The sequence below is a fragment of the Mus caroli genome, unplaced genomic scaffold (assembly GCF_978045245.1).
Source record: "Mus caroli unplaced genomic scaffold, Mus_caroli_1 scaffold_6, whole genome shotgun sequence".
Lineage (NCBI taxonomy): Eukaryota > Metazoa > Chordata > Mammalia > Rodentia > Muridae > Mus > Mus caroli.
In genome coordinates this window covers 139953174-139979374 of record NW_028227261.1, presented here as the reverse complement: position 1 = coordinate 139979374, position 26201 = coordinate 139953174, and the positions used below count along the sequence as shown (strand labels likewise).

Genomic DNA, 26201 nt, shown 5'->3' with positions numbered 1-26201 from the left:
CTGGGCCTGGTGGCACAGGCCTTTCGTCTCAGCACTGAACAAGCCAAATCAACACTTCAAGTTTGAGGACAGCCTGGGCTACATAGAGAGACCTTGTCTCAACAAACAAACAAATGAATCAATGAAAAAATAAATAAAAGAATGAATAAATAAATAAGACTATAAGCTATACAACTCAGCAGTTTCAATAGTGTAGATGAAGTACAAATTCCATTATGCCATCTCCTAATTATAATATGCTGTATAAAGGCTTACGGGTGATTATTCAGTAAAGTACTTGCCTGAGTTTCATCTCCATAGTCTATTCGTTTTTAACAATAGCTGGCCATGGTGGCACACATTTGCATTCAAGCACTGGGGAGGCAGGGACTAGAATGTCCAACCTTCCCCTTTACAGAAGAATAACGCTCATGATTTTCAGGGAAAAAAATAAGTATGATGTATGGAAAAAGACAGGGTGAATAGCTTTTATCTGAAGTCCTTCTATCTCCATGAGCATCTTATTTAGTATGCTACATATGTTTGGTGCAAAACTCCAGGGAGGTGGAAGATCTTGATCTGTAGTTGGTCACCCTGAAGACTTAAGACCATATGTTGCTAGAAGCCAGTGGTGCAATACCACTGCTCTCTGTCACTGGACACCCCACCCCCACCAGCGCTTATGCAACTCATAAACAAAGGAGCTGTATATGCTTTGTCCTCCGGGCAGAAATCTTGTCCTGAGGTTACTTCAGAAAAGTAGAGCTTGGGAAATTTTCCAAAATTAAATGGTTAAAGGACAGTCCCAGGCCTCTCTAAGTTCTTGGAAAAAGAAAGAGGCAAAGTGCCCATCATGGAGACTAATAAGGGACATCGATGGCTCTGAAAGGGCAATGGCTTTTATTGAATGCTTACTTCCCTACAGAAAGATGTATCCCTATATCTCAAAACTCAACCCTGAATTTACCAGTCCGTTGTTGTTAGTGTGCAAGCAGTTCTTCTCTTGACTGCTACTGGCTCTTGGCTAGGAAACTTGGTTTTCTTTTTCTTTCTTGTGTTTCATCAAAAGTAATATTAATAATGCATAATTATAATATTAATTATAATATCAATTATAATTACACTAAAATGCTCTTTACAAATGATAATGTGGCTTAGAGAGAGGAATGATAGTGAGGCTGGAAAGGTGAGATAATGGCTAATAGTGCTTGCCCAAGGTCCTATGTTCAAATACAGTACTCACAAAGCCAGCCATGGTCATGTACATATGCAACCTGAGTGTTGTGGAAGACAGAGTCAAGAAAATCATTGGTATTGGTGGATGTCAACCAAGATCCAGGCTCAGTGAGAAAGTTTCTCAAGGAAATAAATCAGAGAGTAGCTTACATGTATGCACAGACATGTGCATCTGGGAGCACATATATTCACATACATTTATATACTATGAGAAGATGGTTCTATGAATGAAGTGCATACCTCAGAAACATAAGGATTAAACTTCAAATCCCCAGCACATATGTAAGTGTTCAGTGGACAAGTTGGCCCACTTGTAATTGCAATACATGGGACATAGAGAAAGGGGATCCCTGCAGCAAGACAGCTACCTAGATGGGCCAAGTCAGCAAGCTCTGTATGAAGTGAAAGGTTCTGACTCAATAGAAAGAGTAGAGAAAAATGAGGAAGTCCTTCCAGGTCAACCTGCAATATTCACACATACCTCTATGCATACAATCTACATAAACACACACATATGAGTACTACAACGATGCCAACACACATACTTCCAAGAAGAAAAAAAAAGAATGACAAAAATCAGAACAAAAGAATTAGCATTGCTGTCAATCTAGCTACTGTATTATCCATAGTAGGAAATTAGATGAGCTATAACAGGAATTCCTTCCAATGCTAAGAAGCAATTGTGATGATCCTAGATGATCAATAGCTGTAAGTGGAGCCTGGAGTCTGAAGTAGACCAAGAATGCTATGAAGTGAGACTGAAGATGCATGAAAGACTGAGAAAATGTAATTAAAAATGGTCCAGAAAAAATGGGTGTGTGCAATGGATAGGTGTGACAGATATTATGACTTTGATGATTATGGTTTCATGGATATGTACAGATGTCAAATTTTATCAAACTGTACATTAGAAATAGACAGAATTTAATGTACAACAAATATACCTCACTAAAACAATCTTTGAAAAGCTCCATAATCGAATTTAGAGCACAAACACACATCACATTACGTTGCTATACCATTTCATTTTATACACTATAATATAAATAAAATGGTAAGGGGAGGAGAAGTTTTATATTGCTTGAATGACTGTGTATGAGAGACACACACAGAGAGACAGAAAAATAAAGGGGGGTAGACAAGGAAAAGCAGAGGGAAAAGGTGAGATAGCTACAAAATGTTATCCAGGCAAAGGTGGCCTACGGTGTGAATGTGTATTGCTTGCCTGTCTGCTTCACTCCATGATGATAAGGGACTAACCCTCTGAAACTGTAAGCAAGCCGACAATGAAATGTTCTCTTGTATAAGAGTGCCTTAGTTATAGTATCTCTCTGGAGCAGTAAAACAGTAACTAATATAGTAGCAGTTGGAATAAGGCTAAAGCAGTGATAAGGTACCTTGGCAGGCATGAACATGAAAGACAGGAGCACTGATAGTGTGGAGACCTGGCTCAAGAGCTTTCAGAGGGGAACATTATTAATAGTATCAGCTGGGCTACAGACCATTCTTCTGATATTTGGCAAGAATGTGCCGCTATTTTGCCCTTGTCCTGTGAGTCAACCCAAGGCTAAATTAAAGGGTTTTGGATTGATGTCATTGGCAGAGATTTCGAGATAGCCTAATACTGACTGTGTCATGTGGTTATCTGCAATTACTCATTTGCAGATCTACAACGAAAAGGTACAAGCTGGATGAAGACAAATATAAAAGCTACAGTTTGAAAAGAAAAGGAGCACCTGGAAATGCAATGATAGAGACAAGTCCTGAGCTCACTGGAGACAAAAAGCTTAAACAAAGATCTGACACAAAATTGAATAAAGGTGTCCTACCCTTAGGGCAGGCCCAATCCAGAACACCCTGCATTCTTTGAAGGAAATAAGCCCAAGGGATTTCCCTACAAATGGGGTCAGGTTTCACCTCAAGCAGAAGGCAGAATTTAGCAATGTTAGCAACAACATAGCTTAGAATTTTAAAAAGGATACAAAAAAGGGGTTATGTAATTTTCCTCCATTGGGACAAGGCATTTCACAGGGTAGTCCTTGCATGGAGTCCCACTGCATGAAGCTGTGAGGCTGAAACTGGAATTGGGTTGGAGACCCCAAGATGTTTTAGATACTAGAATTGCCAAGGAGAGCTGCTCAAGAGAAAGAGGAGTTTGTTGCAGTTAACAAAGTTAAAAGGAGCTGGAGATCTAAAAACCCATCTAAGACAGAATTTGCAATTTGCCTTGCAGGTTTTCAGTTTTGCTTCTGTCTAGTATTTCTTCACTGTGCCCTCTTTGTGAGGGGATTTCTCCATTAGGAAATGGTAATGGATACTCTGCAGCACTGTTGTTGGAGGTATGTGACCTCATTTGTTTGTGTGTTTGTTTGTTTGTTTGTTTGCTTGTTTGTTTTACAAGTGGTTACAGTTAAGAGTTTACCTTGAGTCTCAGAAGAAACTTTAGAATTTGGAACTGTTTTGAAACTGAAAGACTATGGGATTTTTGAAGTTGGACTGAATACATTTTGCATTATTTTAAAACTATGGGGTCAAGAGTACAAAGTGGACGTTTGAATGTGAATGTCCCCAGTAGTCTCATATGTTTGAATTGTTGGTTCCCAGTTGCTGTAAATTTTGGGGAAAGGATTAGGAGGTGCGGCCTTTTTGGAAGAAATGGAGGAAGTTGGAGGTAGGTTTCTAAGGTTTCCAAAGCCCACACGAGGCTCAGTGTCTACCCCACGGCTACCACCAGCGCCCTGTGGATCAGAATGCAAAGCTTCAGCTACAGTTCTAGGACTATATCTGTCTGCTTCCTATCATGGCAATAACAGACTAAACCTCTGAAACTGTAAGCAAGTCCCCGATCATATTCTTTCCTTTAAGAGTTGTCTTGGTCATGCTGTATCTTCAGAGCATAAGACTTCCAAAACCATACATAAATCAATAAACTTTATCAATACCAAAAAATAGCTTACAAAAAAAGAAGTCGGGAAAAATTTCCACTCATGATAGCCTTTTAAACACATAAAATATCTAGGAATAAAGTTGACTAAGAAATTGAAAAGGTATCTTCAATAGAATCTTTGATACACTAAAGAAAGAAATTTTTAAAAATTATAAAAATGAATAGAAAAATTCTTCCATGCTTACAAACTGACAAGTTTAATACTGTTTAAAAAAATGTCTATGTTAGTGAAAAGGATCTACAGGTTCAATGACACCTACCATAAATACCAGTGACATCTTTCCCAGAACTAGAAAACACAATTGTTAAATCTATATGGAAATATAAAAGCACCCCAGAAACCAAAGAAATCCTACCCAGAAAGATGAATATTGGAGATCATTCTCTCTCACTAGACATAAAGTGTAATTTTAAATGATTCAAAGGCCTGGATGAATGACTTGTAACTTCTGAAATACCAGAGGAAACTGTAAGTAAGATACCAGGCAAGACAGTTGCATAGGCAAAGACTTTTCAAACTGAACTCTAGCAGAGGAAACAATCCCAAAATATATAGATGAAGTGCCATAAAACTAAAAAGCTTTCCAGAGCAAAGAAAGTGATCACCGGAGTGAGGAGACAGCCTGCAGAACTGAGGAAAATTCTTGCCAGCTACATATACAGGAGTAATGAACATAATGTATAAAGAACTGATCATTTTAAACACAAAAGGAATCGAGTTGTCCAACCAATCAATGGAATAATAGACTGAATAGACCATGATCATAAGAAGTACAAATGGTTAATAAATAATGAAAATGCTTTAGGAATGCTTCTCATCACAGTCAGCATGGCTATCATAAAGAAAACAAGTAACAAAAAATGCTGGTGAAGATACTGGGAAAACAGAATCCATATGCAATATAAGTAAGAATATAAACAGGTAAAACCACCTTGGATGTCAATGTGGAGGTTTGAAATTTTATACACACACCCACACACACACACACACACACACACACACCTTAGGAATACATGTCATAAAGATGTATATCAATCATACGACCCACCTATATCATCCTTAATGTAAAGTTAACACACCACAGAAATAGTTACACACCCATGTTTATTGCTCAACAACTGACAGTTTTGGGATATGGAACCAAGCTACATATCTAACAGTATTTAACAGATAAATACCCTGTGATATATGTACACAACAAACTTTTATATAGGCCTAAAGAAAAGTGAAATTGTGATATTTTCAAGTAAGTGGATGTAACTGGAGATCATGTTAAGTGATATGAGCCAGAGTCAGAAAAAGAAGTGATTTTTTTCCTCACATACTGACTTTTGATTCACAGTGAAAGAGGAGGAAGAGATCTTATGGGAATTGAGGAAGGGAACGATGGATTAATGGAATACATGTGACATGAAAGCAGAGAAAACTAACTCAGGAGAAGGAAGGAGAGTAAAAGGAATGGGAGGAACACTGGAGATGAACAATGAATAAATTATAATGAGTGTCTGTGTGTGTGTGTATGTGTGTGAAAACACCATATTAAAACAATTACTTTATGTTGTAAATTAAAAAGAAAAAATAGAACTTATAAAAATAAAAATTAGCATTAAAAATTAGTAGCTTTTCTACCCATAGAAAGTAGAAACATGATACAATGCTAAAGAAAATCCCATTTATAGTAACAGCAAATTAACATAAACCTTAGGAATAAATGTCATAAAGATTGTAAAATCTGTAAAAAGAAAACTTTACAAGACCACCACAACATGCCAAGTTAGACTTGAACAAAAATAAAAACACCCCTTGTTCTTGGTGGTGACAAATGAGCATAGTAAAGATAGCAACACCACAAAAATATCAATATAATTGCCTTCATGGAATATGGTGCATTGATGTTAAAACCAAGATGTAAGAATATTCATAAACACACAAAAAATCTACAAAAATGAACCATCCTATACAACACTAAATAATAAAATAGTCTCCATAAAGCAGTGTTACTGTCCTGAGGACAGACATACAGCAGCTAGAATAAGATCTGCCCTGAATTTTATCTAAATATATATGGAAATAATAAGGCTGGCACATTCTATCCATACAAACCAGACCCTTAAATCAATGTTGCTGGCACAATGAGGCAGCCACTTAGAAAGCAATAATGAAGTCAGATTCATATATCCCATCACATGTAAAATAAACTCCCTTTTCACTTTTTATCCCTAGTTCTTTAGGTCTTTGCACATAGCTAGAAGGCAATGTAATTCTAGGAATGATAGAAGGTTTTCCTCAGTCACCAAGAAACCAAATATAAAAGAAAACAAACCATTAAATCCTATAGTACCAAGAGGAAGACTGTGTGAATCTCTCTATCAAATCATTGCAGTGGAAAAGCTTCCTGATGATTGCTTAAAGTCCACTGAAACCATAGGACTGATGAATTCCACGTATTTTTCAATTGTACATGGTAAAATACAGTTCAATAATGGTCACAATGGGGGGAAATGGCAACACATGGCATATTTAAAGGACTAAAATCCCTAAGACATAAAAAAAAAAAATCTGAAAATCTGAAAAGGAAGGGACTAAAAAGACAAAGACTTCTGATAGAAAACCAGTAAAAACCCCTGGAATCTGGGGTCAATCACCGGTGAGAGACAGACAGACGACAGACAGACAGACAGACAGACAGACAGACACAGAAAGAAAAGGCAAGAGACAAAGGCAGAGAAAAAGAGGGAGGAAAGGGAGGGAAAGAGAAGGAAAGGGAGATTGAAAACTGAAAAGCATACTAAGGGGCAGGGCTTGTTATGTAATAAGAGAAAGCAGATCTGTTCGTAAACAGAATGTGTTGACAGACATTAAAACCTACCAATGCCCCAGAGAAGCAACTGATGTCTTTAAGATTTGCCTTTGAGGATTGGCCTGTCTGCTATCCACAACTGAGACCATTTCTAATTTACACAGTCTGGACATGAAGTCAATCATGATTGCTTCGGAGAACTTAAAAAAATGTATGTGTTGTGTGTCTGCGGGGAAGGGGAAAGACAACATAAAAGTAAGAAAAACAACCCGAGAGTGGTTGAACAGCATACTGTGTTTGCAGAACACTTTCCTCCTTGTCAACGGACTCAAGATGCAGAACAACAGAAAGTACTGAAGGAGGAACTGGATCCAAAGGATCTCACGGACTCTAGCCTGAGAAGGGACAGACGAGTGTGGGGGTCAAACAGAGTCCAGCCATCTGCTTAAAAGTTGACCAACTCACAGATGCACATCCAGGACCTGAGCCTGGGACAGAGGAAGGGAAGCAGATGTCTGACAAACTTACAAGAGAAAACATTCAGCTATCTGGATCACATTTTTCATGCAGTAAAAGGCCATGAAAATGAGATGACTTTATTATCTTTAATAATATCCTGCTTTACTGCTATGTTTCTATGGAGCTTCAGAGGGAGCAAGGAGATTTAGTTTTCTTACTTGAATCTCAGCCTCTGCTTTTATAGCATACTGTGCAATGTCTTAATCCAAATATGCTAAATGATAATAAAATACCTGGTTTGAGACTCATAGAAAATAGTTAACATTAGACTAAGAAGACGGTTACTAGTCTTCTTAACAATGATTTATTCTGAAAATAATGTACACCTGTAACTATTTGTACAAGAAACAGAAATGGGAGATAACAGAGCAAGGGGAAGCACTGTGATAATTTTTACCACTTTAATGCAGAGATTTTCATTTTGAATGAGCAGGAATTAAGAGGAATCTATATCAAACCCAATACGACATTTCTGTGCCCCAAACACGAGTTGGCATAGCTGATTTTGTCTGAGATGGAGCCATGTCAGGTGTTTCCCACAGCCCATGCAAGTCTCAGTGTATGCTGGCATCCTCCATGTTTGAACACACATGGTGAAGGCCACAGCTGGGCTGTCATCATGGCAAACAGTTCATTTTCTTGGTTACTATGCAGACTTAAGTTCTCAGTCCATTTAATACTGTTGATTCTTTGGCCCTTCTGACACAACCAGAAGGCAATGCTCAAAGAATTGTAGTTTCTCTTTTTTTGTAGTTCACATTTTTTTCTTTCCATTTATTCACATGATCATCAACTAGTCTCTCTTTTTTATGTTCACATTTGATCTTGTAAACCATAAGACAAATAAACACAGACACCCAGAAAACTGAATTATACACAATTTAGTTTACAAGAAATAAGCCAGCGGAAATGATCACTAAACAAGGGATTTTGAATCTAATATTTAGTGCCTTTCTTTGTGCTATTGTTTGAGTATAAAATTTATCTCCCCAAATGATGTGTTGAAGATTTGTTCCTCAAAGCAATGGGCAGGGGTCTTATTCGATCATTACGGCTCTAACCCCATACATGAGCAGACTGATAGTCTGGTGGTGTGACTAGGAGATTGTAGAAACTGAGGGGTGAGGCTCTATCGCCAGCAGTGGATCACAGATTCTGTGCTACAGAGACTGCCAAGGTCCAAATTCACTTACCTTCTCTCTACTTTACAGCTGTGCTGCCTTGAGCTACCTTTTTCTTCTATGGTGTTCTGTGCCCAGAAATATAGCTTAGCAATGGTGGACTGACAGTTTTGAAGCTGTGAACACAGCTAAATCTTTTCTCCTGTAAGTTGTTCTGATCTGGCATGTTGTCAGTGACTAAAAGTTCATCTTAAAGTCATGATCAACATGATCTACATACATATAATCATGTCATTAAAAACAAGCAAGTATCAAATGCTGATCTTCTAATGAACACTTGACAATAGCCAATGTGGCAGCAATAGATATTCAAGAGTTGTGAAAAGGCAGAGTCGTGAAGGTATGAGTCTAGAGGCCTTAGAGCAGCAAGCCAAGAAAACAGACTCAGTATCATCTACTGTCCGTGTACACAGCAAAACCATAAAATGCTTCCACAGAGAAGTATTTGATAAAGCTAGCTGCATCATCCTGTTGTAGAAATTTCTCTTTCAACACTCTTTCCAATGATACTCTGATCAGCTATGAACATGGCTTGGCCTCACTGTATTACAAAGAAGCCTATTCTATTTCTAAAATACCTTTAAAAAGATTGATTTTCAATTTCATGTGTATGAGTATTTTGCCTGCTTCTGTGTCTATATGCATGTGTGTGTGTGTGTGTGTGTGTGTGTGTGTGTGTGTGTGTGTGTGTGTACATCATACTGCAAGTGTACCTGGTACCCACAGAAGAGGGTGCTGGATCTCCTGAAGCTAAATGGGCAGTTTTTTGGGCCTCCATATGAATGCTAAAAATTTAACCTATGAGAAAGTACCCAAGGAGCCAAAGGGATCTGCAACCCTATAGGTGGAACAACAATATGAACTAATCAGTACCCCGGAGCTCTTGACTCTAGCTGCATATGTATCAAAAGATGGCCTAGTCGGCCATCACTGGAAAGAGAGGCCCATTGGACTTGCAAACTTTATATGCCCCAGTACAGGGGAATGCCAGGGCCGAAAAGTGGGAGTGGGTGGGTAGGGGAGTAGGGGGGGGGGTATGGAGGACTTTTGGGATAGCATGTAAATGTAAATGATGAAAATACCTAATAAAAAATATATATATAAATTGAACCTATGTCTGCAAGAAAAGCAAGTATTTTTAAGCCCTATGCCATCTTTCTGGGCCATAAAACACTCTTTTAAAATTATTAAAATTCTATTTTGTTTTTAATTTATGTATTATATTTTATCATAATTCTTTCTCCTCCTCCAACTCCTCCCCAAGTCCTCAACACCTCCCTACCCACCCACCTTCATGTTTGTACTCTCACTACTAAAAAAAAATCTTCTAAAGGTAAGATTTTACTAAATGTTACTCTGAATCTTTAATCTAGTGATTCTACTTCATTCCTCTAACCAGCATTTATAGAATCATTACACATTTCCATAATGATAAAACTTGATTGCCGTGCAGAGACGCTGGTTAAAATGAAAATGCAATACTGGCTGCTTTCCCTCTGTTCCTTCCTCTTCCATCCTATCCAGTCTCAGGGCTGCTTACCTGAATCACTCCACCCAAGAAAGAAACAGCCGCTGCAACCCCGATTCTCTGCAGCTCAAACTCGGATAAGCCCAACACACTTGAGTTGCTCTGTGTGGTGAGGTTCCTGCTGCTCTGAGGGACCAGTCGTTCCACAGCGTTGGCTGATATCAAGGATGTCAAGGCAAAGGTGCCTGGAAGTGAGAGTGATGTCAGAAAGCTTCCATGTAAGCATGAAAAGCTATTGGATTCTACCATGAATATTGAACAGTCATGGAGAGCTATTAGAAACACAGTGTACTCCAATGGACCCCATTTCTTTCATACCATTCTATGAAAAAACCAGACAGTACACCTGATGTGCCCCAGTGCCTGCTGAGCTGTCGTGTCTTTCTCAGCTACACACTTTTCTAAATCTCTGCATAGAGAGTATCTAAGGTACATAATTGTTGCCTGGATTCAAACCCAACCTTTCAACATATCAACAATGTCTTCTGAAGTATGTCACTCTGGCTCTAAATTGCCTTATCCACTAAATGCTACTGGTACTTGAGAGTTTGAGGAGAGTAACGGGAGAAAAGCTTGAAGACTTAATGAACAAGTATAAACCTGTTGGCTAAAATGGAGGTTCCTCTAATCTACCAAGTCAATTTCTCATCTTCCAAGATGTGGTTCAGATGCAGAGTCACAGCTATCCATCCAGTTACTCCTCACCAGGTTACACACTTTCTACCTATGATTCTGATAGCTCTACCTATGATAACTGAGCAGACTTTATTTTCATGAACAAAATGCCAGGGTACCCAAAAAGATTAAACCCACATGTTTGTCTACTGCTGCTAGACATGGTTAAATGAACATTTCCTGGAAATGTCCACAGCTTGGTTTCTAAGGAGGACTTTATTCAGTATGCTGCTCGCCTCCTGACAGGGGCTCGGGTGCTTTTCTCCTTGACATCGCTCGCCTGAGAATGCACCAGTGTAGATGACAAATGCTGATTCCTCCAGGAACGTTCAGCAAACCCAGATTAAATGAACATATGCTGGGTTGTACAAGCCTCCCCTCACTTCATATTTTAAAGATCTTACCTTGTTCTAGTTTATAGGTGAGCCTCCAGGGAAAGGGACTCTACAGGAAATAGGCACCTCCCACAGACAAAATAAGGCCAGCAGAGTCTGCTGGCCGTGGACACCTCCCACAGTCTTCTTTGCTAGTAGTAAGTAGTGTTATAAGTAGTCCAGTAAGACTAGAGGGTTTGAAGAAGAGCTGTGGTATCACTGTGGATTTAGAATAACATGGGTGGTGTAGATTCCAATGGATCTGCCCTTAAATCCAATTCCTATTTCCTCAATCTCCTTGTCTATAGAAAGAGCATATTCCTCACCCTTTGATATTCCTAAAAGTCTTAAATGTCACACAAATATATCATAGTTAGCATCTAATAGCATGCCATTAGCACCCCATAAGTGTTTAATTACTAGATAAGTCTTAGTAAAATTAATAGTGTTTTGTTATGGTTATACTGTTTTCTGAGAATTGATTGTTCTCAGTGAGCTAGACATTCTTAATAAATCAATAGATATTAATTTCTATAAAAAGTGTACTCATCATACAGAACTAAATTAAGAACATAACTAATGATTGGAGACAAGATTCTAGCATCCAGATGAGTAATGCAAAGTAAAGAGCATTTATCAGATACGGCATAATTTACAGCAGAGAGCCCTGAAATCAAACCAGGTAGTAAGTGTGAAAGTCACACTTGAGGGACTTTATACTCACTAAAGCACAGAGCAAAATCACGTAGGCAATATACCTCCATGTTTGTTTGGGATTTTTTATTGTGTTATTTTTTTAATTTAGGATTCTATTTCTTCAGATTTAGTAGAAGATAGGAAGGAACTAAACAGGATAGAAGGAGCCATCTGAAAGACTTTGTTGGCAGGGGGAGGGATGAGTCTCAAAACTCACTGTATTGAAATATTTCAGTGAATAATTATTTGTATTATTAAATGGGATTCTAAAAGTTTTCTCTAAATTGCTGAATAGTCCTTACCACTTCAAATAATTTTCTAATTTTGAAGGTGAATAAAGAATAAATTAAGTACTAAATTAAGGCACACCTAAGGGATAGAGATGGTGAAGGATGGAAAGGCAAGGTATAACCAGAACACATTGCTTACATGTATGAAAATGTCACACTTAGTTTATAAAGGTTGGCTTTATAGTTTACTGTTTTTAGTAATTCAGACTGCATTCTGAACACATGACTGGGAGGCTAAAACACAACATAAGGTGTGTTTCTGTCACAGAACTAATTTGGTCTCTTAATAAAGTTTCAGGGAACATGAACCCATTATACTAAAATATGATCAAATACAAGGGAAATATGATTTGTGTGTTAAATATTTGTGGGTATCTTTAGAGATTCAATGGCCCTTATAGTTACAATCACAAGTAGATCATAAAAGTCATTTCTGTGGTTCCCCTGTCAGAAAAAAATGTCCACTGTTTGTTACTGGTGCTAACGATTCTAATATTCACTTTTAACCAAAACAGAAAAGTTCAGCATGTTCTAAGAAATATGAATTCACAAGTGGAGTGACACCCACAGTTATTGTACAGTAGGATGACTGTAGCTTGCAAAATGTGTATTTTAAAATCTACATCACAGCTATCGCATCTATAGCTGGTGAGTTATTACATAACTTTCAGGGTTACAGAATCTCACTTAAGTTGTATTTTTCAAGCTGTACAACCAGTAAAATGTCTACAGTAATTATCCATAAAATGCAATGGCTTGTGTGTGTATACATTTAAGTATTACATTATGTATTTTTAATTTTTTTTTTCAGTTTTAGACAGTTCACTCTGAGATCCAGATAACCAGGAAGTCACTATATAGTTCACACAGGGCTTGAATTCGTGGCATTTTGTAGAATTTCTGCTGCAGTCTCCCAAGTGTTAGATTATGACGGTCAACTACCATCTATGATGTTGGCTTCTAGAAGTAATTATTGCCTATTAGGAAATTTTGTTTTGCCTTTTTATTTTATCTTAGATCAAGCAGAAGAAATATCTGTGTCCTAAGCCCTGTGTGCTGTCTTGCTATAGACATACTTAAATGTTCTGTGGTAAAAGTAGAAAGCAGGACAATTAAAAAGCAATAAGTGTTAAGAAATTTCGGCCATGTGTAATAATAGTTCACATACATAATTCCAACCTAGGGGGATCAGTAGTGAAAACATGTCTTAAATAATAAATAAGTAAATATTGAAGAAAAGAATTTCTAATTCATTCTGTGTCTGTCTCCATTTGCATCTGAAAGAAAACTCTCACTGAATAAGTATTCTAAAACATTTTCTTATCAAGAGGAAAACAGTAGTTTGGGCTATATCTGATGTGCACATTGTAGGTCTGTGACTTTTATCTGTGTTGTCATAAGAAACCTTGAAGTTTCTTCCTAGTTCACTTGAAATGTATATATAATACCAATTAATATACATTTATGCATTATATTAAGACAGGAGCTTGTAAATATCTTAACAACATTCCTACTGAATAGTATACACATTTTATGAAACACACATATATACAAACAGACATGCATATGTTCATGGGCACATATGCACATATGTACTAAAATATATTTTTTGTATATAGTTGTACAGATTCATTTTTGAGAACTCACTGTGGCTAATTCACTACTGTAAGTATATCATAGTGCACTTTACCCAAACACATCAGCTGTAATGCTAAGTGAGATATAATATTATAAATCATGCCTTCTGTACCATTTTGTAGACTGAAATATATCATGATGTCAAGGCAGGGGGAGTGTAAAACCTCCTGTGGAAATGCCAATTTTAATTCAGCATGTCTGCAATGAAAGACAGTTTCTGTATTTCAACCAAGCTCATAGAGCACTTGCTAGGTAGCAAGTCTATAAATAACTGCTAACGTGATTTCTCAAAGCTAAGTTTAGTGATATAAAAATTAAATTTATACAAGTACAAAATCATTTCATGAAAAAACATATGTGTGTGTGATAAGCAAAAACCTCTTAAAATTTCAACACCAAATCTTCAGAATCCATAAATATGTATACTCCATATCAAGAAATTATAAATGTAGTAGGTGAAATTAATTTCAATAATTAATAGGTCTTAAATATGATTATCCTTGATTGTCTGGGCATAGCCAGTGAAGTCAGAACATCTTTTAAATGTAGAAAATGGAGACAAGATGGTGTCTTGGGAGGGAGATCTGAAGATGCCACTACTGGCCTTGAAAATTGTGGAAAGTTCAGGAGCCCAGGAATGCAGAAAGCTTCTAGAAGATAGAAAAGTCAAGAAAATGAGGTTGTTTGCTAAAGCATACAGAAAGGAATGCAGCTTCACTGACTGCTCAGTTTAGGACTTGAAGACTTATTCAGATCACTGACCTCCAGAAGTACTACTGAAAGTCCTCTTGTTTCAAGCCACACATCTCCTGATAATTGTGACAATATGAAAGTAATACAATGAACAACACCAACTGACCACAGAAGACAGAGTCTGAAATGTTTTTTCGTAAGGGCTGAGATCTCACAGAAATAAATAGCAACGTCTCTTGCATTGTCTCCATTGAACTTCATTTTGTTATTGAATGAACATTTAAGATTAAGGCATCATTTTGTAGTAAGAAACCTCAATAACTGTCACATTAATTTAATAAAGTGTTACATTAAAAACTATATGCCAATTGTGTAGCTCTTACTATTATAAGAAATGGAAGAGGGGTCATCTTATTAGTAAAAAAGGAACTAATAGAGTTTTAAAACCTTGTCCAGGGTCATGCAGTTTATAAATAACCAAAGAGGCACTCACTTTGGGGTAGCTCACACAGAAATGCAGCCCATTCTATCAGCAAAATAATTACATTTGCTCATCCTTTGTATTCATTGTTGTGGTTTTCAGAGATGCAGAGTGGGGTAGGGTAAGGTATACCAGCATCTTAGGTCATTTGGTTCAAAAATCAAAGAAATATCTGAAATATTTTTCAATAATTGAACAGCTAAGTTTACTCTTTGTTTTCTTTCACATGCTTACATACTTATTCCATTGTCGATTCCGCAATGCTTCCATTTGCAGAGTCTTTCTTTCATGACACAGTGACATCACAATAAATCATAGGGCATATCTGATAAATAAACATCCCTCACATCCCTCAGCGCTGTGAGAATGTCTGGGAAAAGGTAAGCAGGAGCTAATGAATACTCTGAGTCCATTTTATTAGTTGTATGAGAAGCTTAAGCATAGACCATATTTATTACCTGTGGCAACATGGCGTCCCATTCCAAATATAGCATAAATGATGGCTGGAAACAGAGATCCATATAAGCCAAAAACAGGGTGTACAGATGAAAGCATAGCGAAGGACAGCCCTGTGAAGAAATCCAGAGGAATTAGTGTCATCTCATATCCCTAAGATACAGTACCCAATGCAACAGTTATGAAGAAATTCAGAGGAATTAGGACCACCACATATCCCCAAGATAAAGTACACAATACAACAGTTATGAAGAAACCCAGAGGAATTAGGGCCATCTCATATCCCCCAAGATATAGTACCTAAAACAACAGTTATTGATGTGCCTAAAGTCAAAATTTTGAATATTTTAATTATCCTACCTATCAACAAAACTAGAACTAGTGTTATTGTACTAACTAGGAGGAAATTGCTCACCCATTCATATGTGTATTTCATTTCTCTTGACTGCGGAGATGTCTAGAAGAAACAGGGATTTGGAGAACCTTCTTAGTAAAAGTAATCTGTGAGAATGTCAAAACCAAACATGTGTAGGTCTGCTCAGATTTTAGAAGCATTTTCATATGTCATATGTCATTTTGTTTGTGCAGTAGCATACGTGTAGTAAGCAGGAACACTAACTTTATCACTGGACAAGGAGAAGCCTGAAGTGGAAGGGGGTCTGGTCCTGGAGCAAAAGGATGCAAACTTAAAAGCTGGCAGAGGGACTACCTGAGTGCACAAACTAAGGGTGTGTACAGCAGTCAGACCAATCATAGCCCCTTTCTACTGACTAGACCCTCAACTGTGTGTCAACTATAAGTTCTTAGCATAGCAAAAAATTATCAACTTAGCTTATTCAGTGAGTATATAATCTATAACTCACAGTGCTGCATCTTCATTTTTCACAGATGCTAGGGTCTACATAGTTTGTGTGTTATATCTACATAGAAAATGTTTCTATACCTTTCAAAATTAACATTGATAATTTTAATGTTATCAATACATGAATTAATACAAGTTCACTAAGATTTCTTGTCTACAGCTGATCCTTTCCACAAGGAAAGATGTGAAAGTCCATTTGAGTTTAATGCTGAGCATTGGATTGGACAAGAATGATTATGCTCTAATTAAAATAAATTGAAGTTCTACCATTGTTTTCTTTTTAAAGCTTGTTTATTGGTAATGAAATCCCTTAGTCTCATGAAAATAAATTAAAATTTACTACAGAAGAGTGAGCAGCAGAAACTGCTCTGGAATTTCATAAAAACAGTGTTGTAGGGTACACGTAGACTGGTGGGAAGGGCTCTATTAAGGAGCAGTTCTGGAACCCAGGTTAGCATTGGAAGGTAAGTTATTTCTACCCCTACCAGCCAGCACCTCTTAGTATCTTGTATGTCAATGACTTTATATAGAAAAAAAAATACTATATTTACATCAATCCTATGGAGGACTTGAAAATAACTACCGGTGGCGCACGCCTTTAATCCCAGCACTCGGGAGGCAGAGGCAGGCGAATTTCTGAGTTCAAGGCCAGCCTGGTCTACAAAGTGAGTGCCAGGACAGCCAGGGCTACACAGAGAAACCCTGTCTCAAAAAAACAAAAAAAAAAAAAAAAAAGAAAAGAAAATAACTACCATTCATTTTTCAAAATAAGTTTTAGTCAGCCACTCCCACCAGAGCCAGAAAGGTTGGCCCTGGTGGTACAGTGTTTGCCTAGCATGGCAATCTCTGAGTTCAGTCTCTGTAAGTGAGGGGAGGGACCCAGATACTAAAAGAGCAAAATAGTGGCCCATGTTAACCAGATCAGCCTACTCTATCAAGTCAGTAGTGGTGTACAAAGGGAGGTTATGAGGCATGTTTAATGGAAACATTTCAGGACCTCATGAAATCACATGGATGCTAGGTTCCCCTGTGGTCAGACTGGCACACTCTTTTTTTTTTTTTAAGATATTTTCTTCATTTACATTTCAAATGCTATTCCAAAAGTCCCCTATACCTTCCCCCTGCCCTGCTCCCCTACCCACTCACTCCCACTTCTTGGCCCTGGCTTTCCCCTGTACTGGGGCATATAAAGTTTGCTAAACCAAGGGACCTCTCTTCCCAATGATGGCCAACTAGGCCATCTTCTGCTACATATGCAGCTAGAGACACGAGCTCTGGGGGTACTGGTTAGTTCATATTGTTGTTCTTCCTATAGGGTTGCAGACCCCTTCAGCTCTTGGGTACTTTCTCTAGCTCCTACACTGGGAGCCCTGTGTTCCATCCTATAGATGACTGTGAGCATCCACTTCTGTATTAGACTGGCACACTCTTAAGTATAAACCATTTGGCTGTACTTGACACTGCCGTCTATGATGAACGCATGTGAACAAGAAGCTGGAGCAGTCGATTCTCTCTCCCACCTTCTGAATAATCACCTCTTGTTTATCTACTTAATTAAAAAAAGCATTCATCTCTTTCTTTAACATGGATAAAATATATAACAGAAATAGTTTGAAGAGTTAGTTTCTGGGTTGGAAAGATAGTTCAGTAACTGAGAGAACTTCCTGGTCTTGCAGAGGAGTGGTTTGATTTCCATCACCCATGCTGGGCAGCTCACAAATGCCTATGCCAACAGCTCTAAGGAATCCAATGCCCTCTTCTGGCCTTTTCTGGATACACACATGTATATACTCACAGACACATAATTTTAAAATAAAACAAATATTTTTTATTAAAAAATACCTTACGTTTTTATACAATTTTTATCAAGAAAATAAATAAATAAAACATTTCTTGCTAGTGTGAGAGTGAGGGGGAACTGAAGTTCCAGGGAATGACCTGATTATAAAGAGGAATGAACTAATCAGAGTTCACATTTATATGGATTTAAGAAGAGAATAATCATAGAAAATATATTTGTCCCAAAATGTTGTGGGGTTATTTGCTTTGTATTTTATTCTACTTGTTTGTTTGTGATAGAGTCTCATTATTTAAAGCAAGACATTCTTTCTGCCTTCTGGTATTGAATGCTGAGATTATAGGCATGAATTTCTGTGTCCAAGTTAAGACGCTTTTTTATTTTTTTTAATTTAAGACATTTTTAAAAGGTCTTTAAATCTATAAAGTAAACATGAAATGTCATTTGTGTGTAGCCATAAGAATAACCCTGAAGACCAGAAGTGATGTAAACATTTCCTTTATTCTATGTGACTCTTACACTTTAAATAAATGAGAACCCGTTTCTTGCTAGTGTGGGAGTAGGGGAAATTGATTGTTCCAGGGGATGATCTGATTAAAAAGAGGAATGACCTAATCCGATTATATGACACTTTAGAACTTCAATCCCCTTTCCATAATAGGAAGGACAAAGCCCAAGCACATCCTGCCCACATATGTGCTTCCACAGAGGAGAGCCAGGTAAAAATTTCTTTCTGACTCATTTATTATTGTTTTGTAATATAAACTACATGCATTTTGTCACACATTTGTATTCATACAAGCTAAAATATGTTGAATCCTCAAAAAATAGAGAAAGCTATTAACTAGTTAGAGGCATTTTCAAATTACCAGCAGTTTACCTTTCTCAGCCTTGAAAGAAAGAAAGAAAGAAAGAAAGAAAGAAAGAAAGAAAGAAAGAAAGAAAGAAAGAAAGGAAGGAAGGAAGGAAGGAAGGAAGGAAGGAAGGAAGGAAGGAAGGAAGGAAGGAAGGAAGGAAGGAAGGAAGGAAGGGTATTCATTTACTACAGATATGAGCAAAACTGTGACTCCACAATGCTATTACTTAGAAAAATAATGCAGATAGATCCTGTCTATTGCTTAATCTTTTATAACAGTAAAATTAACACAAATGAAAGTTTCAAGAGAAGATGTAAAAACAAAGAATCCAAAAAGGTTGATGGGGAAGAAAAGAAAGAGAAATAAGGCAGATGGAAAGACATGGATAGAAGATAGACATAGGGACAATAGGTAGATAGTAGACAGATGAAAGCAAGAATAGACAGACAGAGAGATAGTAAATAAAAAAACTTAAAGATGGAGATATTCTAATTCTAGTTACTTTTAAAATTCAAAAACCATATAGGGGCAATGTGAAATCATATAAGGCTGATGTAATCACAAAAATGATTTCTAGAAGACCTTGAAATACATAATTCTTATGAAGACATGTTGTTTTCATAGTAATGGTCCTTCATAGTAGGGCAGAAAAGAGTCTAATACTAGATTATATTAAAATATCAGAGAGTCAGCCCTTGGGAACCCTTATCAACCTTCTATGAACCCCTGAAGGTAAAGTGGAATGCTATCAGCTGTCTGAACCCCTGAAGGTAAAGTGGAATGCTATCAGCTGTCTTCTTCTCCAACCCAGGATGCACTGAAAGGAGCTTTCCTGACTGTCCCTGTCTGTTGACCCAGAAGGACTTGGGAACTTGTAGACAACCCAATCTTCACCTCTGATTTTAGAGTAACTCTTTGGTTAAGATGACTAGAAAGTGACTCAATCTCCTACAGAGAGAGAGAGAGAGAGAGAGAGAGAGAGAGAGAGAGAGAGAGAGAGAGAGAGAGAGAGAGAACAAGTTACCAAAAAGAAATTGATTTCTACATTACAGGGCTACACTTTTACTTCAGTTTCAGGGCAATCCACTTGATATCAGCATAAAGCAGAAAAAGTTGAATCTAGAAACTGAATAATTCTGGGCTGGGGGTTGGTATTAAGATTGCACCTGTAAAGCCCTTCTGTCAGAGGCATTACATTTTAAGATCTGTATATGTTGGTTTAGAGATCCCACCTTATAAATTCAAGGCCAAGCACCTAGAACTGAGGCATGAGCTTTGTCCTCCTCTTGCATTGTTGCCCATTTTACAGGTTGTAGCATTTGATTCTAATATGAACAAAACATGCACCCCAGCAAACTGCAATTGAAACAACTCCTTCACAATGGAATGCACTGTCCTCAAGCTGTCTCCTTATTACAGCATCTTTAGTTATCATGAGCTGAATTTTGTCCCTCGTGTGAGTCCACACCCTCACTCCTCAGAATGTGAAATACATATAATAACTAAAGACATTTAATTTAAATAAAAGTTTATTGTAGTGGGGGTGGGGCTAACTCAAATTGAATGGTATTATTTTAGAGAACATCTTGTAAAGAGAGACAAAAGTTCACCCAAACACCAGATGAAGACAGAAGTAGATATTGCGTTGTTGTTTGTTTTTGCCAAAAAAAAAAAATCTAAGGACTATGGCAAACCACCAGAAGTAAGGGGAGAAGCCTGGGATGTATTCTTCCTTGCAGATCTCAGAAGGATTCAATCCTATTAACACCTACATTTGGGACTTTTACACTCCAAAATCGTAAAACAAATTTTGAGATGTTTCCCACCCATTTGTGATCCTTTGCTGTGTCAGCCCTATGAGAGATGCACAATGTCACTGGTAAGAGGGAAATAAGAACTGAAGTCATTTAGTAGTAGAAACTCAACCTCACACTTTGAGCAAAGTCAAAATACTCGTTCTTGATAGATATTAAATAGCAAAGCCTTCATATTTTGAATCTATAACTCATGAACCTTTGTTAAGTTTATTTAAATTTAAACCTTGAGTAACTATGGAGAGGTTATTGGGCTAAATGTAAAAGATAGTCCTTGGAATGTTTGTGTAATCGGTACGTAGAAAAAAATGAAACCTCATTCCATCTCCAGCACATGTGATGCCATAATTAGAACTGTGTGCTCAGGACTCAGCATGTGTAATTTTAAAGAAATGTAAGACAAAGTGGCCCACAGTATTTGGGACAGTAGCCAGTATAGTAAAGTGTTGAGGAATGGAGTTTCCACACAAGTAATGCTTTTTAATTGCTTCATTAGTCTTTCCAATTCCTGGTGCCTAAGAAAGAAAATAAAGGCAGCCCACCAGTGATTAGTTAACAGAAATCCTTTGGGGCTCGTGGGCTCCTGTTAATCTTCGTTGAATCTGAGTCTCTACTACAACATTGGATGTGTCTATGAATTAGAAATATTAAAAATCAAAGTTTTGAACTTTAACAAATTCTATCACTTGGTAAATCATAGTACTAGTCAAACAATATCCTTTCAGTGAAGGTAATTGATATAAATAAAAGTTAGCTAGTAGTAAAAGCTTACTTGTTTCTTATAAAAACCTGGAGTTTGGGAGGTGGAAACTTGATTTAAATATGCAGCATCAGAAGTATTTTTAATTAATTCAGACCCCATCTTGAAGCCAGGCAGGAAGGCTAAATGCTCCCTGCTAGCCAGTACCTCTCAGCACTCTCAGTATCAGTAATTTTAATACAGTATTTCCCTGAGCCCGATGGTTGGATGGATGGATGGATGGATGGATGGATGGATGGATGGATGGACAGATGGATAGACAATGCAACACAAAGAAAGGACATAAAAAGTCTGTCCTTCGCTACATTCACACTTCAGTTGCCTGTTCAATGAAGTTGTAAGGACACTGACAAGTGGAGAGTGGCGTGCATGAGGATCGTCCTCCCTCAGCACTTAGGAAGTAAGGACAACTATGTCATAAAATGGGGACGTGCTGGAGACATCTGACTTCCCTCTGCCTGTCCCTTTCATTTCCTTTCTACCCTCTCTTCCTTCCAAACTTCCTTCCACTCTCTTTTAACTATATTTCGTATATGCCCTGATTTGGGAATGAGGAAAAACATCTGGAATCTCTTAACACTGAGGCAATAGAAGCTAAGGATCTGGAGCCACCAAAGCTACATGCTTCATTCCCTTTTTGGTTCCAGTCTTGGGATGTTTTTATTTACATAGCAATTAATTATCTTCATATTTGTTTATTATCTTTTGTTAGGTATGGGTGTGTGTTTGTTAGGTGTGTAAGCGTGTGACTGTATGTGCACATGGAAGTCAGAAGTGGCTAACAGTGCTGGCTCCTATCTTTTTGTACTTTAATTTTTGAGAGTGTTCACACTGGGAATCTACTGATTCTTTACTCCTATCCTGCCCCTGGTATTATAAATCCACACTAAAACATGGATGCTGGAGATTGAACCTAGGACCTCATGCTTGAAAAGAAGTTTACTAATTGACCTATCTCTCTTTTGTTTGTTTGTTTGTTTGTTTGTTTGTTTAGTTGATTGATTGATTGTTGAGACAGGGTCTTCCCACAGATCCCTGGGTGTTCTGAAACTTACTACGTAGAACAGGCTGACTTTGCTATCACAGAGCTCCATCTGCCTCTGCCTATCAAGTGCTAGGTGAACTATCACTTAAGTACCTTTAAATCCATTCTTAATTGTGCTATAACTAGAAATATTATATTGTATTTCTACAGTGTACAGTGAGAACATCCCAACTGACCTTTTAGCCTCATATATGTAGTTTATAGCCACATAAATATCATGTACTTTATTAGATAACTAAACATTAAAACATGTAACAAATGGTTGGCTCCTAAGAAATGGAAAGGCCTCTACTGATTATTGATTGATTAAATAATAAAATTCACAAAATATGAAGTGTAAATAGTTAAAGAGTACAGTTGAGATAACTTTACACAGAAGGAAAATGTTAAAAACATAGAATTCTTTGGTTTCTGGGATAGAAGACTGCATAGTATGTTCGCATGAGCTGGAAAATGATACTTCTGATAGCACAGGGTCTTAAGTATGAGACAAGTGTTATGACCATATCTGTGATTCTGGAGGATTCCAACTTGACCTTTCAGGAGCATCTTGTCCTCCAACCAGAAAAATAAAAATATCCCAGCCAGGAGACTGCATCTTTAGTTCATAGATAAGTCCTTTGGGTAATCAGTTTCATTCTCTTTGATGTCCCCTGAGACACAGCCAACCAAAGGAGAGAGAGAAGAACTTAGCTCTTATTTAAAGTTAGAGTACATTGTTTGAAGAGAAAGAGAAGGGCTTGATTAGCAAAAGTGTGGAATTGCTCAGAGAATGGCTAGCTCCTTGACCCCCTACAACTATGATCTGGACGTTCTGCTCAATCCCATAGACAGGCCAGGACAGAAAGGAACTTCAGCAGTACACAGAGCTCAGATGTCTACTCAGGCCTGAAAAAGACTGCTAGTGCCTCTACAGCCTGGACTTGGCCAACCATGACTCTACTGCTCCTTCCATGGGCTCTTGTTTGTTCCTCCTTGAGGCCTTAGCAGACACCCAAACCCTGACGAGAGATAACTTAAGGGAAGTGGCCAAAGAAGGAAAATCAAATGAATATTAGAACTGCAGGAAAATGATAGACTCAGGCATGTAAGAAGTTGAAAGAAAAGGAATAAGGATGTATATTTTCCCCTCAATTTATAACTTTAAATGTTTTATTATGTCTATGTAAATTAGGGGTATATGCCAAGGCAAAAAAATGAAGGTTAGAGGACAAAGGTCACCATCAGGGTTAGAAGCAAGGACACACCCACTGTATTCTCACTGCCTTCAATCTATAACTTTAAAAAAATGAGTAGGGTGGATATATGGGGGAGGTTGGAGAGAGAAAAGCTATGGAGTAAATGGTGTGATTATAATATCAAAACTAAAAAAAATGTAAAAATGCATTGAGAACTTACAAAAGACATATTAGAAACTAATAACAAAACTTACAACTTTTAATGTTAAAGCATGATAAAAGCTTTTAAATTAGTATGCTTTATATCCCAGAAGCAAACTATTGTTATATTGTATCTAGAAAGATACAGTTTCTAACTATCCAGGCCAGGGTCACTTCTTGTCCCTCATGGCAAACAACATTGGCTTATAGAAAGCAGTGTCTGGAGCATAGAATCTTGGCAAGACCAAGGGCCTCTCCTCCCATTAATGGCAGACTAGATCATCCTCTACTACATATGCAATAAGGGAATGCCAGGGCCGGGAAGTGGGAGTGGGTGGGTTGGGGAGCAGGTGGGGAGGGGGAGGGTATAGGGGATTTTCAGGAAGGAAACTAGGAAAGGGGATATAGCATTTGAAATGTAAATGAAGAAAACATCTAAAGGAAAGAAAGAAAGAAGAAAAGAGAGAGAGAGAGGGAGGGAGGAAGGAAGGAAGGAAGGAAGGAAGGAAGGAAGGAAGGAAGGAAGGAAGAAAGAAAGAAAGAAAGAAAGAAAGAAAGAAAGAAAGAAAGAAAGAAAGAAAGAAAGAAAGAAAGAAAGAAAGAAAGAAAGAAGTGTCTGAGAGTAGAAGAGGAGTGACTACTCACAGTGGCAGAAAAATGACAATATGTAGGTAAGAGACACCACTGTATACATGTGCAACTTAATATAGAGGCCTGAGTGCCAATTCCTAATATTATGTGTTAATAATTTGGTAATATTTGTTAATAATGATTAAACAACAATTAGCTAAATATGCATCACTACATAAAGAGTAGGGTTTTCGGTACAATTGTGTTATGGAATTATTTGCAGCTGTTAAAATGTATGAGTTGAAACTATTTTCATTAACCTGGAGGTAGACTCTGTGATGTGCTATGACACATACAAACAAACTTCAGGATTACATGGTTGCTGTAGCAATTCTATGTGAAAGTACAGGAGACTAGTGTTTTTATACATATATGAGGTAAGACCTCTACTTGTACTAGGAGTTTATAAACACTATACTGTTTAAGCATGTTCAATGAAAACTACAAAATGATCTTACTGTCACCATGAATTTTTTTTTAATTCGGTATTTTCCTCATTTACATTTCCAATGCTATCCAAAAAGTCCCCAATACACTCCTCCCCCACTCCCCTACCCACCCACTCCCACTTTTTGGCCCTGGCGTTCCCCTGTACTGGGGCATATAAAGTTTGCAAGTCCAATGGGCCTCTCTTTCCAGTGATGGCCGACAAGGCCATCTTTTGATACATATGCAGCTAGAGTCAAGAGCTCTGGGGTACTGGTTAGTTCATAATGTTGTTCCACCTATAGGGTTGCAGATCCCTTTAGCTGCTTGGGTACTTTCTCTAGCTCCTCCATTGGGGGCCCTGTGATCCATCCAATAGCTGACTGTGAGCATCCACTTCTGTGTTTGCTAGGCCCCGGCATAGCCTCACAAGAGACAGCTATATCTGGGTCCTTTCAGCAAATTCTTGCTAGTGTATGCAATGTCACAATGAATTTTATGAAAGTTATTAGGAAACTTTTTCTTTTTTATTTTATTTTATTTTTTAGTTTCCTTTAAGAATTTATTTTATTTTATTTTCCTTTTTTTTCCCAAAATATTTTTATTAGATATTTTCTCCATTTACATTTCAAATGCTATCCCCTTTCCCAGTTTCCCCTCTGAAAATCCCCTATCCCCTCCCCCCTTCCCCAGCTCCCCAACCCACCCACTCCTGCTTCCTGGCCCTGGCATTCCCCTGTACTGGGGCATAGAATCTTGGCAAGACCAAGGGCCTCTCCTCCCATTGATGGCCAACTAGGCTATACATGCAACTAGAGACACAAGCTCTGGGGGTTAGTTCATATTGTTGTTCCTCCTATAGGGTTGCAGACCCCTTTAGCTCCTTGGGTACTTTCTCTAGCTCCTCCATTGGAGGCCCCGTGTTCCATCCAATAGCTGACTGTGAGCATCCACTTCTGTATTTGCCAGGCATTGGCATAGCTTCACAAGAGACAGCTATATCAGGGTCCTGTCAGCAAAACCTTGCTATCATATGCAATAGTGTCTGAGTTTGGTGGTTGTTTATGGGATGGATTCCTGGGTGGGGCAGTCTCTGGATAGTCCTTCCTTCCATCATAGCTCTGAACTTTGTCTCT

The 26201-nt window shown here is 37.8% G+C and overlaps 1 protein-coding gene across 6 annotated transcripts in view; it reads right to left on the bottom strand.

Moving 5' to 3' along the window:
• Slc26a7 (solute carrier family 26 member 7) overlaps nt 1–26201 on the bottom strand; it is a 122058-nt gene that overhangs the window by 76239 nt on the left and 19618 nt on the right. For all 6 annotated transcript variants that reach the window (XR_015047452.1, XM_029476358.1, XM_029476361.1 and 3 more), the window contains exons 3-4: nt 15497–15607; nt 10204–10376 (exon numbers count right to left, since the gene is read on the bottom strand). Coding sequence is in view for 5 of the 6 variants with exons in the window: in XM_029476358.1 (XP_029332218.1) it covers nt 10204–10376; nt 15497–15607 (284 nt within the window). In the remaining variant the exon portion in view is untranslated. The remainder of the gene's footprint in view (nt 1–10203; nt 10377–15496; nt 15608–26201) is intronic.